This window comes from Antedon bifida, chromosome 1 (genome assembly GCF_963402885.1).
Source record: "Antedon bifida chromosome 1, ecAntBifi1.1, whole genome shotgun sequence".
NCBI lineage: Eukaryota > Metazoa > Echinodermata > Crinoidea > Comatulida > Antedonidae > Antedon > Antedon bifida.
Genome location: NC_136226.1, coordinates 32,733,806 through 32,750,592, shown reverse-complemented (window position 1 = coordinate 32,750,592; position 16,787 = coordinate 32,733,806). Strand labels below are relative to the sequence as shown.

The window sequence follows — 16,787 nt, the reverse complement described above, 5'->3', positions numbered from 1 at the left end:
AAAAATGGCCAAAATATCCACTTTTTCAAATTCAATTATTATGCCATAATATTGCTATATATGTGCATATATTGCGTTATAATCATCTTATAGAGTATTTGTACCCAGTTATGTCGAAAAAGAAAAAGGTCGAAAATTGGTCATTTTTCGAAAAAATTCCTGAACTATAGTTCAGGGATTTTTTCAAAAAATGGCCAAAATATCCACTTTTTCAAATTCAATTATTATACCATAATATTGCTATATATGTGCATATATTGCGTTATAATCATCTTATAGAGTATTTGTACCCGGTTATGTCGAAAAAGAAAAAGGTCGAAAATTGGTCATTTTTCGAAAAAATTCCTGAACTATAGTTCAGGGATTTTTTCAAAAAATGGCCAAAATATCCACTTTTTCTAATTCAATTATTATACCATAATATTGCTATATATGTGCATATATTGCGTTATAATCATCTTATAGAGTGTTTATAACCAGTTATTTTGAAAAAGAAAAAAGTCGAAATTTTGTCATTTTTCGAAAACATTCCTGAACTATTATATAGTTCAGGGATTTTTTCAAAAAATGGCCAAAATATCCACTTTTTCAAATTCAATTATTATACCATAATATTGCTATATATGTGCATAGATTGCGTTATAATCATCTTATAGAGTATTTGTACTTAGTTATGTCGAAAAAGAAAAAGGTCGAAATTTGATCATTTTTCGAAAAAATTCCTGAACTATAGTTCAGGGATTTTTTCAAAAAATGGCCAAAATATCCACTTTTTCAAATTCAATTATTATACCATAATATTGCTATATATGTGCATAGATTGCGTTATAATCATCTTATAGAGTATTTGTACCCAGTTATGTCGAAAAAGAAAAAGGTCGAAAATTGGTCATTTTTCGAAAAAAGTCCTGAACTATAGTTATAAACACTCTACAATGATGATAAGGCAATATATGCGCATATAGAGCAATATTATGGCATAACAATTAAATTAAATTTTAGACATTTTTCGAAAAAAAAGTCCGTTCGTTACTACTAATGTGCCATGCGCATAACCTCACGATGTGCTCGATACATCGGTTGCTATCATAAGTTAACATGCACAGACGCGCATGTCACCTCGATACATCGGTTACTATCATAAGTTAACATGCACAGACGCGCATGTCACCTCGATACATCGGTTACTATCATAAGTTAACATGCACAGACGCGCATGTCACCTCGATACATCGGTTACTATCATAAGTTAACATGCACAGACGCGCATGTCACCTCGATACATCGGTTACTATCATAAGTTAACATGCACAGACGCGCATGTCACCTCGATACATCGGTTACTATCATAAGTTAACATGCACAGACGCGCATGTCACCTCGATACATCGGTTGCTATCATAAGTTAACATGCACAGACGCGCATGTTACCTCAAATATCTGGTCATACAATGATGCTAAAGGCATTATTGTATTATTTGAAATACAAATATTAAAACAGCAAGACTTTTTGTATGCTTGTGTTCAGTTTTATATTTTTTTTTGTTTTATGTAGTTTTTTCTTTTTCTTTTCGCGTGATTAATTTTCGCTTCATTTATCAACCGGATTGTTTCGCGTTTTTTGCTGAAAGATTCGAACCCACGTACCTTTGTTACTCTGTGACTCCGTGTGTTGCAGACGTTTTACTCGTTGAGCCGTTGAACCCGGGTGATTTTCTATCTCTTTAGAAAGGTGATGGTTTTGTAACGCTCTATAGAGGGCTCCCTTCAACTTCTCTGGTTGGTCATGTCCACAATTTACTGACATCAAAATGTGATACACAAGTTCATGTATAATTTGGGGGTTTTTTTCGGTTTTTACACCTGATTATAAAGGAATGGGTTTTTATGGTAATATTTAAACACACTTATTGAATCTTTTTCAAACACTTTTGTTGACAACAATCTTTAGTATCTATTTCGAAAATTAGGAGTGATAGGATAAATACACAATGTATGTAGTAATGTCTGATTGTCTTTTGTTTCATTGAATAAAAGTGGTTTAAATTTGTTTAAATAAATAAATGTAGATATATATATATATATATATATATTATATTCTTTTATTTTTTATTTTTAACATATATCATACTGTAAAATATCTATTTCGATCTACCACTACGTTTGAGAAAAATAATTAATAGAAACATACAAATCATTTAGTACATTTCTTGTGAAATGATATATTGCAGGTACATTTACATTATGACATTAATAACATTACTATTACATTACTTATTCATAAAATAGGTCTACAGTTCGTGTATGGAAATGTTCAGAAAGCATCCACCAATTACGTAATAATAAATAGTTACATTTGTGTTATAACGCAAACTTAATGGCTTCCACAAGAAGTGTATCCATTAAGTTCAGGTGTTTTGTCTTAATTATTATCACATCCTCCGAAATAACAATTATTAATATTTCTTTAAATAAATAATTAGTAAAAAATAAAGATATGCGAAATTCCACACATATTTTTAATTAAATATTACTGTCGTAAATAGCACATAGTCATATTCTATTTATTTTTGTACGTTGTCATTTTATCAATTTATTTATGTATTATTTTGTGGTATTAATAATACAATTTTTGACATTTTTCCATTCTTTTTTGGAACTAATAAAGTTGATTTGATTTGAAGATATTCCTCTCATAATCTTTTGGAGAATCACAATTTCATCATTAAAAAACCTGATTTTTAAAAAGCAAATTCAGGAACCCAAAAAACTTAGGTTTTACATGAAGAAAATAAATATATCGTGTATATAATAGTATTAAATATCTAACAATTGCGCCTCACTTAATACAATGTGGTAACTTCCAATTATGCTTATATTCATATTATATTCCACTATCTTCTTCATATTCATCTACGGCAGAATATATTGACCTATAAATACATCATAATTCCTACTTAATATAATAATAATATAATAATATATTAACTAATTAAAAAAATATATTTGATCTGTGTCCAAAGTTTTCTTATTAAACCTCCGTGATTAAACTAAAACTGATTAAAATTTAAAACTAAATATAATTTGTGATGAGCAGCGACAATGAGATAACATTCATGTCAGAGAAACCAACAAGAAACGAACTATTGATCCATGCACATTGCATACAAATAAATACCTCTACAATATTATAAATAACAGATTATAAATAATAGATTATAATCTGGTTTTAGTTTCAGATTCAAAGATAAATTATCATTAAATATTCATTTGTTCCTTATATCGAGACATACGATTGGTTACGCTAGTCTTTCACATACAGACATCAACGTATCCAACTCATTTTTGACGTCTTTAAGGAGCCTACCAACTGTAGAAATATCCTCTAGAACTTCTATGGACTGTGTGAATGGATTGTAACGTAACTGTACAGGTCTGTTCATATTGCTTACAAATTGCCTGTAGAGAATGATATGGAAATATATTAATTGCTTTATTCATCATTTGTCATTGATTTTAATTGTTTACTTTCAGCAAAACATTCCATCATCGTTATCATCATCGTTATCATCATCGTCATCATCATCATCATCATCATCATCATCATCATCATCATCATCATCATCATAATCATCATCATCACCATCATTATCATCATAATCATCATCATCACTATCGTTATCATCATCATCATAATCATCATCATCGTCGTCGTTATCATAATTCAAACGTCATCATCTTTCTCACGCACTCTGTGATGTCAACATATTGAATAAACACTACTAACCTCATCTGTGCTTTGGCTTTTTCGAAAGATTGTGTGACGTAGTAGATGGGTTGATAGGTCTGGTCTTGGTATTCTTGTACGGCAACTACTGACGGATCAAACATTCGTTGCTCAGGTTGATCTGATAACGCAAACTGTAAATAAAAACAAAAATAGAGATATAAATTAAATATTCAACAACAATTGCTTCATTCAAAGCTAGATATCGATCTCATTTCACAAAACTAAACGGTTTTTTTTCCTGATTTTTTTTTTGTATTCAAGATAGGACGACAATGCAAAACAGGTTTTTTTTTACCTGATTGTTGTGTAATCCTGTATAAAGATGTCAAATAAAATAAATAGATTATAATAATATCAATAATAACAGGAGAAATTATAAGAATCGTATAGGGAGCCATTTTGTCGCAACGACGTAGGCACGACGCCATTGAGTTGACCAATCACAAACGCGCGGTTGGTCAATGCGCTTACGACCTAGTGCTGTGCGTGCTAAAACTGCTAGTAAAATCTTGGGGTTACGAGGGTTGGGGGACAGGAAAGGAATAACCAGTTAATGTGAATCACCTTTAGTTCTCCGTATGCTGAGAGTAGACCAGCTCCATAAGCCTTGGTACTTGCGCCCTCTTTACACAGACCAAACTCTACTGTGAACCAATAAACCTAGATAATACAAATAATAAATATAAATACATGTTTACGTGGTAACATAAATCAAATAAAAACACAATGTCAACCGAGAATACTACAATGCTTTAACTTACCGTAGATAATTTTGTAATATCTTCATCTGAAACACCAAGCGAAGCAATACCGATTTCCTAAAATAAATAATAAACCAAACATCTTCAATTCTGCCATTTTGTGTGAAAAGAGAATGTTTGCTAAATTATGAAATAATACCATACAATACTTCTGGCCTTATTTATTATTTTTCTAACATTCGAATAAATCGGAATGTAAACAACGGTGTCCTAATATTATAACAAGAGAGGAACGATGAATCAAATGAATGGTTCTTACTTGTGAAAATTGAGCAAACTCTGGATCAGCTAGCATAGGCACGTGACCAAGTAGTTCATGGCAACAATCCCTAAAAATTGTAAAAGTATTACGTAATAAATAAAGATTATAATGAAACATCGAATTGTCATTCAACTTCACCCACAACAGTTCACTATACTACTTTGGATGCAAATACTACATTACTGTAATTAATAGTAGGCCTACGTATACGGTACTGCGATTTGTGTATAATTATATATGTAGTACAATTAAAAACATCAGAAAAAATTAAAAAGAAATATGAGTAAATGAAAACTTACGGTTCTGGTGTGTGCATGGGCGAAGTACAGTGACGTACATATTGTGTGCATTGAAAAACACGGAACGCTAAACTCGCCAAAAAGTCACGAGCACTTAGTAGTCCACCTGCAGGTCGAAGTTGGAAACCTGATTGATCTGGAAAAAAAATCCACAAAATAGGCATATTAGCATGATGTATGTATGGGTTTCGTCGGTCGTAGAAAATCGAAACCACTTGCGACGCAACGTAACGCAAGTGGAAACAACTCTTAAGCTTGGTTCCCACTAGGACGCAAGGACGTAAGCGCAACGCAAGCGAGTTGACCAATCACAAGCGAATATTCGGATAATCCATCGCTTGTAATTGGTTAAATTGCTTACGTCGCGCTTACGTCGTTGCGTTACGTCCTAGTGGGAACCAAGCTTTAACCAATTATAACGCATACGCAGAGGTGGAATCAGAGGGCGATTGAGAAGGCTCCATCAAACGTGAAAAGTTTTTCCTAGTGAAGAGTCCTCAAGACTTCCACGACTCTCACCTAAAATGGTACATAAAATCAAATAATAGGAACTTACGTTTGAGAAAGTTTGACACATCTTCCAACTGCGGAATTTTGTCAGGGCTGCAGAAAAACAAAGAAATTGATTAATTTACAAAAAGGTTTCGCAATGGAGGATGCTATTATTTATTGTTTTATTAAATAATGTTTTGAAAATCAACAACAGTGGATTACCTATATAAACCCTCTTTCTCCAGCATTTTGAAAACATTGATGTGCTCTTTACAAGCATGAGTTGGAAATAGATCTTTCAAGGTAGTATATACATGTTTCCTAAAATGAAATATAATAAATAGTTATTAAATACGTTATTAACTAAGTACAAAATAATTGTATTAAATGTATCAAATGTATTCATTCTTTCTCTCCTCGGAGTGTACATACCAAGTTTTTGTTTCTTCCTCAGTATATTCAACTCGGGGAATTTGATGTCCACTAAAATAGAAAAAATACATTACTATATAATTAATGTCTCACTGTTCTAAACTAACATCTTAAACATTCGGTGTTATAAAGGTTTTAATCGTCCGGAATATTTCAAATTCAATGCATTGCAGGATTGGCTAGTATTATTTTTGTCAAAAGAATTATAGAGGGTGCTGTTAAAGAATCCGATTTCAAGAATTACAGAATTAAGCTCTGTCTACACTATCAAACTTATGTAACAAAAATTATGATGATGTCATATCACTACCATAAGTCAAATTAGTTTGATAGTGTAGACAGAGCTTTAGAAGGTAGAAAGCCATGGTGGGATAGAGAAACTCACTGTCTAAATTTGAAGGCAATTTCTGCTATATTCTTCCTCCGGTCTCTGTATTCCTTATCAGAATATCCCTGTGAAACAAAATTAAATAACATTCATGTTACCTATGAATATGGAGTACATTTGGAAGCGTAAAGCTCTGTCTACACTATCAAACTTTATGTAACAAAAAATGTGCCCATGGACACGATGATGTCATATCACTACCATATTTGTGTACATCACACTTTTTTTTCAAACTAGTTTGATAGTATAGACAGAGCTTTACTTTATAACTAATTTCAGGATTAATTTATTCATTTGGTAGCTGACGGTTGACAGTCTTAATATCAAAACGTAAATAAAGTAGTAAATATAGTGTTATAATCAAATCCACTTCAATTATTAATTCATCCTTGAAAGAGGAACGCCCCCTATCAACAACAATGCGGTAAATTAATAATAATCAATGTATATTATTGAACACATTGAATATTATTTACTAAAGCTAAAGACGTAATTAATATCCTCTATATTACAATCACGTACGGAGCTACCGACTTAATAAAGAGTAAGGTTACGACATTATCTAGACGACATGTTGTACAGCATTACAACAACTAAATAATTGTCAATTTTCAACAACAACAAAACTGGTATACGGAATAACTTGTATAATAAACAAGTATCGCTTCTATATATAGGTTTACGCTTATTACGTAAACAACGCAAGGACGTAAGCGCAGCGTAAGTGATTTGACCAATCACAAGCGATTGATTATTCGAACTGTCGCTTGTCATTGGTCAACTCGCTTGCGTTGCGTCCTAGTGGGAACCAAACTTAGGGGTCTTTTCACACCTGTTCCGACGCCACCACGCGACTACGATTTAATTTGCCGGAGCCGGACCGAAACAGGTGTGAAAGGACCCTTAAGTCAAGATCTACTTGACTCAAATTACTAAATTGTAAGGGTCTTTAAATTTGTTGTATAACTAATAATATACCAACAATGAATGGATCCGTTAATGTAACTGCCTACTAAAGCAAAGTTGTTTATCTTTGGATAATGTAATTTCTACTTATTGTTAGCGTAGACAATTTATATTATGTTGTTTAAAGCAAGGCTATATAGCCTTGTTTAAAGCAAATTGCATACAGATACTTACTAATATACCGGTATGATTCATAAAACAGCTCTAAGCTGCTAAATGGAAAGTAAGTAAGAGTTTTGTTGTCGAAAGACCTTGTATGTGAAGCAAGAAACCTACCCGGGTAAATCTATAAACATTATGTCTGTCAAATCTTTTGCTCTTTCAAAAGAAATGTCTGTTGAGGAGGTTCTCTGAATTTTGCGCTATATTAGATTGAACTTTATTATTAAACTGTTTTTGTATATCTCAGAGCAAACATAATTTCTATGTATATTTTATATGCAAATGGAAATAAATGGAAGTAATTTTCCACCGATGAATGAATGATTGAAAGCAAGTTATAGAAATTTCCCAGAATACTGTACAATACAAACAAATTGAAATCAATCCATCGTTTAATTTTGAATACATGTTGGACAATGGTGTAACAATCTCTAAAGATTTATCGTTAATTAGTTGATGTTCCAATCATAATTTTCATTAGTTACAGATTGAAAACGTTAAATAGCCAAATCAGAATTCAATTCGCATCAAACTACAGTATTATTGAGTTGGATTTAAATACGATTTTGCTATTGAACCATTTGTTTTCGTCAATATACTATTAAAGCGTATTCAAAACTCAATACGTAACGCATAACCTACAGAGCAGTTTGTGGGGGGAAGGTTGTTTGTATCAGAGCCTAAACCTCATTGCACCAACAGTGTTATGAACCCAGAACAATGGAAATTAAGTTAAGAGCAAACAACGCGCGCGCAAGAAGCGCAGCTTGGACCGACGCAACGCAAGGACCAATCACGACGCGATGTGTGATTGGTTGTTTCCAATAGAAACCAATCTTTAAGCATCGTGCCACGCCCTTGCATTGTGGGAACCGACTTCAGTGACGTATGTGTTGACCTTTCGCTTACTTGTTCATAATTAAGCTGACTACATGTCAGTTTTTGTTGTAGCTTGTTTTAATCATTTTTAACGTCATATATATATTTCGGTAACTGTATAGATAGATTGACATTTTTATATTTCCATACAAACCAGTCAGTTTATCATTGCTGGTATCATCAACTTTAATGCATTTTTTTACGAAATAGTTGATTAATAAAAATAAAAAAAATATATTGAACAATTACGATGGTAGCAAAACTCACAATTTCATATCCTAGCAAAACTCATAAATTATATAATTTAAAAAAACTCTCCATATCAACTTGACAGTTCTCCTGACCCTGATGAAGTTAGAATTTCTTTTTATATAAGTATTAAAATGAAACTTACCGGATGGTCTTGATCTAGATCAGGCTCAAAATGTGACATCAAGTGGTTACATTTATCAAGATCAGTGATTTTACGCGGGAACCATGGAACTGAAATTATGACAGACGACATTTTTTTAAACTTTTTAAAACTAATTAATTAATTAAAGTGTTGGGAATGGTGATGGTAAATAACAAACAAATTCCAGGAATAAACATTGGTAATAAAGAGAAATTATCGATACATTGCTAGTAGGTATAAAATAAACACAAAGCTAAATCAAAACGTAAAACAGTCAGAACAGTTAGCAAAGCTTTTGGGCAACACTAGCCCATCAGTGCAAGTAAAGGTCCTTGGACAAAGATTGATAGATATATCAGGTAAGCGCTGCCTGAGTGGACACGAATAAAAGAAATCAAACAAAAGAGTCACAGGCTGGTGAATAGAGGGTAGAGATAGTAAGGGTAGAAAGCAAAGAAGATAGTTTGGTAGATATTAGAACTATAACCCCGGAGTCACCCTTTAAGTTAAGAATGAACAAAATGAAAGATAATACGCGTAGAATCTAAATTAAATGACATAATGTTAATATACTGCTGACGTCATCAGTGACAATGAGCAGTACAGGTTTTAATGTATTGTTTATTTGTTTGCATACCCACTTGATATTTGAATAAAATACTAAATTTAATGAATGTATTGTAATGAATAGCGTGGGAGTGTGTAGGTGTGTATGTACTTGATCATGTTTACCAATAACCACGTGTTATTGTTTTAAATACAAAGTGTTTACGAATAAGGGTTTAGGAAATAGGGTATAGAGTTACGACAAATTTAATATCACCAAATAAACAACCAAATTCAAAACATGATTACAAAAGATAGTCGATGAAATTTGTCTTTTTATAAATGATGCTACTAATAAGTAAACAAACTCACTTCGTTGCATTGCGTCTTTGCGATGTATAGTGACGTTATTTACAACTTGTTTGAGATTTTTAGGAAGAACTTTGTACCATCCACTTCGGGTTTCACACTCGACAAGAAATTCAACATTATTGTTGCGACTTCTACTTTCAACGTGGGTCACTTTCATTTGGCATTTCTGAAACAAAACAAAATTATATATCAGTCAAAAAAAAACACTTAAATTAAAAAAAAACATTCATTTACTTCATTTTAAGATTGAAACAAAAATGGAATAAATAAGAAATAACATAAACAAATAACAATAAATCTGGGGGAAAAGGAAGAAGTCAGGATCCCAGAAAGATACAGGATCTCCAGTTATAGACTATGTTTGTGTTAATTTGGGTTAAGGGCAGCTCAAACTAGAGACGCAGCGCAATAAAGTACGCGCAACGCAAGCGAGTTGACCGAATGATCCATCGCTTGTGATTGGTCAAATCACTTTGCGTTACGTCTTTGCGTTGAGTCGCTAGTGGGAACCAAACTTTGCAGACAAGGTGTAATTGATTACGTATGTAGATAACCAGTATAATAAACACAATGTTATTATTATATTTATGAAGGCGAGACATTGATTGATAATGTTGATAATGCCGGCCACAACAATCATCGCAATCAAATTAATGTTTAAAAATGTGTTATTATTTTTATATATTAAAAAAACTTGCTGACGTCAAAATTCAAATTAAAAACTACAACTTTTTAATGAATAGAAACTTGAATTGGAAATTGTCCAACAATTTTGTTTTATGATCACCTACATTGCAATTACAATTTGCAAATATTTCTTTATCAGCGTCTTTTACATATTTGACTGTGAATATCAGGCAAATGATCAAACCGTGCTTTGACGTAGAGTCGATCAATTATTTGCTTTGAATTAGTATGTCTACTTGGCGTATAGTTCCGGTTGTTTTTATTATTATTAACTATTCAGTAATTATACCTTGATTTCGAATATTGTTATATGAGTGTTTAGTTAACACGTGTGCATTGTAATACAGTTTAATCCAACATTATGTGAATAGAGCGTATTAGTAGGAGGTACCACATAAGTGTTCTTACCAAATTATAATATCATTGTGTGTTTACGTATTGTTATTAAACTTTAAGCGCCAGCGTATGGGTTTAATGTAATTAATAAAAAAGTTGGATATAATTGATATTTCATGGTAACAGCAGTTGTTCAGATAGCACAGTTGTATACATCCTCCTCACTGCCATGCATACTGAAAATAAAAAATGGCCGCATCATCGTTGTTACATAACGCATAAACGGTAAATGAAACGCGTAAACGGTAAATGAAACGCATAAACGGTAAATGAAACGCGTAAATGGTAAATGAAACGCATAAACGGTAAATAAAACGTATAAACGGTAAATGAAACGCATAAACGGTAAATGGAACGCGTAAACAGTATTCATGTCATATTGAAATAAAAATAACCGTTGACAAAAAAACAAAACAAACAAATAGAAACGCATAAACGGTAAATGAAACGCGTAAACGGTAAATGAAACGCATAAACGGTAAATAAAACGCATAAACGGTAAATGAAACGCATAAACGGTAAATGGAACGCATAAAACCCTAAATGAAAAAGGAACAGACCTGTAAATTATGTATGTATAATTTATTGCTAAACTCTGTAAATCATATGAAACAAGCCAGGAAGTTTAACATGGTATTTGAGAATGCGAATTAAAGTTTATTAACTAAAAAGTAGTGGTAGGTTCAACAGTTTAAAACGAGAGCGACATTTTTAGAAGGAAGAATTCATAAACAAATTTAAAATTATCTTTATTTTAATATACATTCATTTAATTTCATCTGTAAGTGGATTCAATGGTGGTAATTTCATATGGGCAAACGGCATGTTTTACCCATATGGGGTGGACACGCTTAATATTTGTCCATTTTAACCCATGTAGATGCATAGACTAAACACGCATATGCCCACATCAAACCTGGGTGAGTACACATATCGTATACATTGGGGCCCGTCAATACAACATTGACAGATCTGCACATGGCCGGGTTACACCGAAAACTCGTGTTTACAATAAATAAAAACAGCTGCTTTTTTTTAATTAAAAAACTATAAGTTAAAACAATACCTATAATACGATTATCATTATCTAAAAAGTAAAACTTTAACTTTAGAAATAATCTGTATTATTCATTGATTTATCCTAAAAAAAATTTAATTTTAATGTTTAATTTTGTTGAATGGGTGAATTGTTATTTGATTGTCATTTTAAATCCTATGTAGCCTAATGTTCAATTTATTATCTAAAACCATCTCTAATATTCTATTTTAATAACTACTTGGAAATAACGTTGAGTCAGGGAGCAAATCAGTCCATAGCAACGGGTATTATATCTACAGGCAATAAACAGCAGAACACAGTTACTATTTTAAATCCTGACAGTATACTGACTGAATGAACGAACGAACGAATTAATGCCAGTAATACGTATGTGCATGGTGCCCTAACCTTTTACCTTAAATTATCTCTTATTTTTTAAATTTAGAAATATTATCAAATGTAGGCCTACGTGGATGCTATTGCAACATTCTCAACGCGAATGTACTATTGTATATTATAATACAATTTCTACGTCAACTAGATCAAGAATGAGACAAAACCCAAACACATATTTGTAATTAACTTTTCTAGAAAAACTACAGGTACCAGCCTTTTTAGTTAATATCGTGACTTAATACACTTCCTCATAAGGGACCCATATGGGGATTTTAGGCACAAAACCAGACAACCAATAATGACCATGGACCCCTTTGGGCCCCTTTGGAACTCTGGTGCAAAGAATGGTGGTGTCTCCAGATGCAACGTATTGAAAAGAGATCTGAAGATGGCGTGGCGATGACAACACTACGACATAATGAAGTAATGTTGACACAAAACAAATACACGTTTTACACGCACGTACGACAAGCGCTTCTCTTGGGTACGGTGTTTGTGAGTGGGGACAGCCTCACCAAATTTAGGGAAACATCAAGTTGTTGGCGTGTACAATCGCTTGTAAAAAAAACAAGTTTATGTTGCTACTGGTTGGGTGGGGGACGGTGAGGTAGTGTCACCAAATGTAAGAACACGTTGCGGTGACGTGTGCGTACAAAAGGAATCGGCAATTTTGTGTGAACACAACATTTCTGACTGCGTAAAAAGGCAAGTAGGCTTAAGGTTATAGATGATCTGTGTTTTTAATTCAAGATAAGACATGGCCAGATAGCGACGTCATGTTGCTCATTGACGGCGTAACTCTAGTCTAATTCTCTGCACGTTTCTCGAATCATAATTAAAATATAACGATTTCTCATTTATATATAATCGAGAAATATATTTTGAAATGAAAAGAAGAAATGATTAAGATTGCAATCAATTCGGAATCTTCATTGATTGTTTCAGACGATGTATTTTACATTTCTATAGTTCCTATTTTTATCATAAACAAATCTGGTCGATAAAGACATTAGTTGTCGATGGGTAACATTGTACATGGTGTAATTGCTGTCATACACAAGTCAAATATTTACTATACAAGCTCAGACCTAAATAAAACTTTTTTTAATCAGAAATACAGCATCATAATCGTTTCTCGTCTTTACCCTTTGGTCGTATTTCTCTGAAGTGTAATTAAGAACTTTAATTAAAATATTGATTAATTTCTAAATAGGCCTACTGTTCTGTCATCCTTTCCGAAAACATGTTTTCATAAGACAGTGCATGCATAATATTACCCGGTAGCATCATCCCAACTTGAATATTAAATATCCTGTATAGAAACAAGGGTAACATGATGTATAGGTACAGATATTAATTGTAAAGCTATCATGCGATTTGACAAAAAGACACAGAGCGGTGTTTGGAAGCATGAAGAAGTAACATCATCAACCAAATCTGGGACAACTACCACCGGACCACTTGAATACCTCTAACCCACAACTACCCCCTGAAAAGAGGTCCGAGAAGAGAGCCCTGGAATGGGTCGAAATCGGAGATTAGTACATTGGTCACGGTTGGAAATATAGCTTTTAAAAAGATTATGCCCATGTCCTCGACCATAGTCGGTTAATTTGTTCTTTTAAAAAGGACACAATGGTCAAGATATTAAAAGTATAGTCGGACAAAGAAGGACGCTGGTCAAGATATTAAACGCTTTGGAAATATCAATAAAATTGCCAATAGATAAGTTTCGGTTTTCAAATGCATTGATAATTCCGATCATGACCTATAAATAGGTGCTTAATCAGATCAATTAGAGCTGAGCTATTGTATCCTTTTGTAAGGTATTTAAGTAAAACAAGTAAATCGTGACGTTCTACTAAAAAGACGTGTTGCAATAATAATAATAATTGCATTGATCCGTGTGTCATTAAGGCCTGTCTACACTATCAAACTTTATGTGACAAAAAAAATTTGATGTACTCATATATGGACATGATGATGTCATATCACTACCATATTTGAGCATATCACTATACCATATTTGGGTAGGCACGGACCACTACCACTAGGACAACTACCAACGGACAACTTAACTACTCCTAACCCAACTACCACCGGACAACTTAACTACCACCCGGACCACTTAACTACCCCTAACCCAATTACCCCTTAAAGCAAATTCCCTCTCCTACTAGAACAACATTGTAATCGTAGAATGAATGATAAACGTAATCCATTGGCATTAACCCGTCTATACAATGTGTATAAAACGACGAGAAATTTACCTTCCAGTCATGAATTAACCCTCGCCTAATTTTCTTAGCGTAATTAATATTGCACGAGTTCTGTATTGCAATATCCGGACTGTGTGTCCGTCTCATTGAAGGCTGACATCATTACGCGTAGACCATACTTGTTAAAACACGAAATGCCTCTAACAAGATATTAACTTACTAGTGCATACACTTGCTCGTCAACAGTGCATTAGGTTTTCCTAATTTTTAGTGGCTTAGTGCAAATATTTCTTTTCACTTATGTAAACTTGGGGTAATTCTAATCCACATGTTGATTAAAGTAGCATGGGGATACATAATGAAGTCACACTGTTTTGAGAGCATCGCAAACTAACATGTATAAAATTGCAACCAATTATATTGAACATAATTACTATAGATTGTTATGTAAATTTGAATTTTATTAAACATTTTCTTTCAGTCTTTGAATAAAAATAATGAATTGAAAGAGGGCTTAATCTCTGAATAAAAACCAATATAAATAAATTAATTAATAAGTAAATATAATTTAAATAGGGCCTAAAGAGTTCAACAGCGAAAAGAGAGAAAAAGCGACAAGAAAATCAGAAAGTGAAGGAATCGTGGATGCAAATACAAATCGTTGACATAAAAATTGAAAAGAGGTCCGAGAAGAGAGCCCTGGAATACAAGCGTTGAAATCGGAGATTAGTACATTGGTCACGGTTGGAAATATAGCTTTTAAAAAGATTATGCCCATTTTCTCGACAATTCCATCATAGATGAGCTATTTTGACACATGTGAGCCCGATAAACAAATACAAGGAAACTAGTATTGGTTGTAAAGTTATTTAATATGAATGGCAAGTCATCGTTGCAACATGCACGTAAAAGGAGAACATAAAAACACGTGATTTTATCCTTTTGTAAGATATTTAAGTAAAACATATAAATCGTGACGTTCTGGTAAATTAAAAATAAAAGTAAAAATTACCTCAAATATTCTCAATGCATGAGTGAGAGAAGCAAACCCTAGGTCATCCTTGGCCGTAAACGTCACACACTGCTTCTTTTTTTCTGCATCCACATTGTTTTCCCCTTCATATTCGTCCGGAAACACGTCATCACTTTCGCACGATGGAAGGGAGGTAAGATCTACAGAGCCATTACTGACGACAGAATCTCGATGCGAGTCCTCAATCAGGCTCTGTTTTCGTGTCGGATAAAGGTTCGTCTAAAAGTTCCAAAATAAACAAGTTATAGTAATTAATAGAAATGTTTGTTCAAATACTATAAATAGTCAATGAGGTCATGCATAGTTTGGCCAAGTACAGGAAACATTGCTTCACGAAATATAACTGATAACCTCGTAAAAAATGTTTACTCTTTTAAAGTCATAACGATCTTCTGGAGGAACCATTCATTTCATTTCATTTTTTTTTTAAGGCACGTCAGGAAAAACAAAATCGACCTATGCCACTATTTTAGCTCAGTGAGTCAATAGTTTCTTCAAATAAAATATAAAAATATACAAATTTGGTTTATAAAAAGTACTATTTACATTCCAATAAAATCCAATTACAGTTATAAATATAACATTCAGATCTTTATTACTTCTAATCACACCCTGTGGAGTGATTGTCTGAATTTGAAGATTAAGGTGTTCAGAGACGAACTGCGAAATCTTTGATAAAATGGTAATAATGGAACTGGAGAGCAACTGGCGTGCGAAGGAATGTTTAAAGGAGATATTCTGAGGCGCGGATTAAATGATAGATTAGAAGTTAAATCGTAATAGTATTACGTCTAATCACTGCGGAGTGACTGTCTGAGAAGAAAGGACTGCGAAATCTTTGGTAAAATGGTAATAATGGAACTGGTGAGCAACTGGCGTGCGAAGGAATGTTTAAAGGAGATATTCTGAGGCGCGGATTAAATGATAGATTAGAAGTTAAATCGTAATAGTATTACGTCTAATCACTGCGGAGTGACTGTCTGAGAAGAAAGGACTGCGAAATCTTTGGTAAAATGGTAATAATGGAACTGGTGAACCGGAGAGCAACTGGCGTGCAAAGGAATGTTTATAGGAGATATTATGAGGCGCGGATTAGAAGTGATCCTAGTGCAATCGTTGTAGTATTACTTCTAATCACTGCGGAGTGACTGTCTGAATAAAGGTGTTCAGAGAAGGACTACGAAATCTTTAATAAATTATGGTAATGAATTCCAAAGGACCGGTAACTGGTGGTGAGTAAATTGTACGTGGAAAGGGATGATTAAAGGATGATA

At 33.1% G+C, this 16,787-nt stretch overlaps 1 protein-coding gene across 1 annotated transcript; it reads right to left on the bottom strand.

The window, feature by feature from the left end:
• Positions 1 to 2,808: 2,808 nt before the first annotated feature.
• On the bottom strand, positions 2,809 to 15,627 carry LOC144851559 (tyrosine 3-monooxygenase-like). The gene is made up of 13 exons (XM_078709084.1): positions 15,493 to 15,627; positions 9,744 to 9,909; positions 8,826 to 8,914; positions 6,422 to 6,489; positions 6,037 to 6,087; positions 5,827 to 5,925; positions 5,669 to 5,715; positions 5,113 to 5,248; positions 4,811 to 4,880; positions 4,552 to 4,608; positions 4,355 to 4,450; positions 3,788 to 3,921; positions 2,809 to 3,459 (listed from the first exon to the last, which is right to left on the bottom strand). Exons 2-13 carry the CDS (start codon positions 9,898 to 9,900, stop codon positions 3,300 to 3,302), a joined length of 1,164 nt encoding a protein of 387 aa, XP_078565210.1. The 5' UTR covers positions 9,901 to 9,909; positions 15,493 to 15,627; the 3' UTR covers positions 2,809 to 3,299.
• Between the last annotated feature and the right edge of the window lie 1,160 nt (positions 15,628 to 16,787).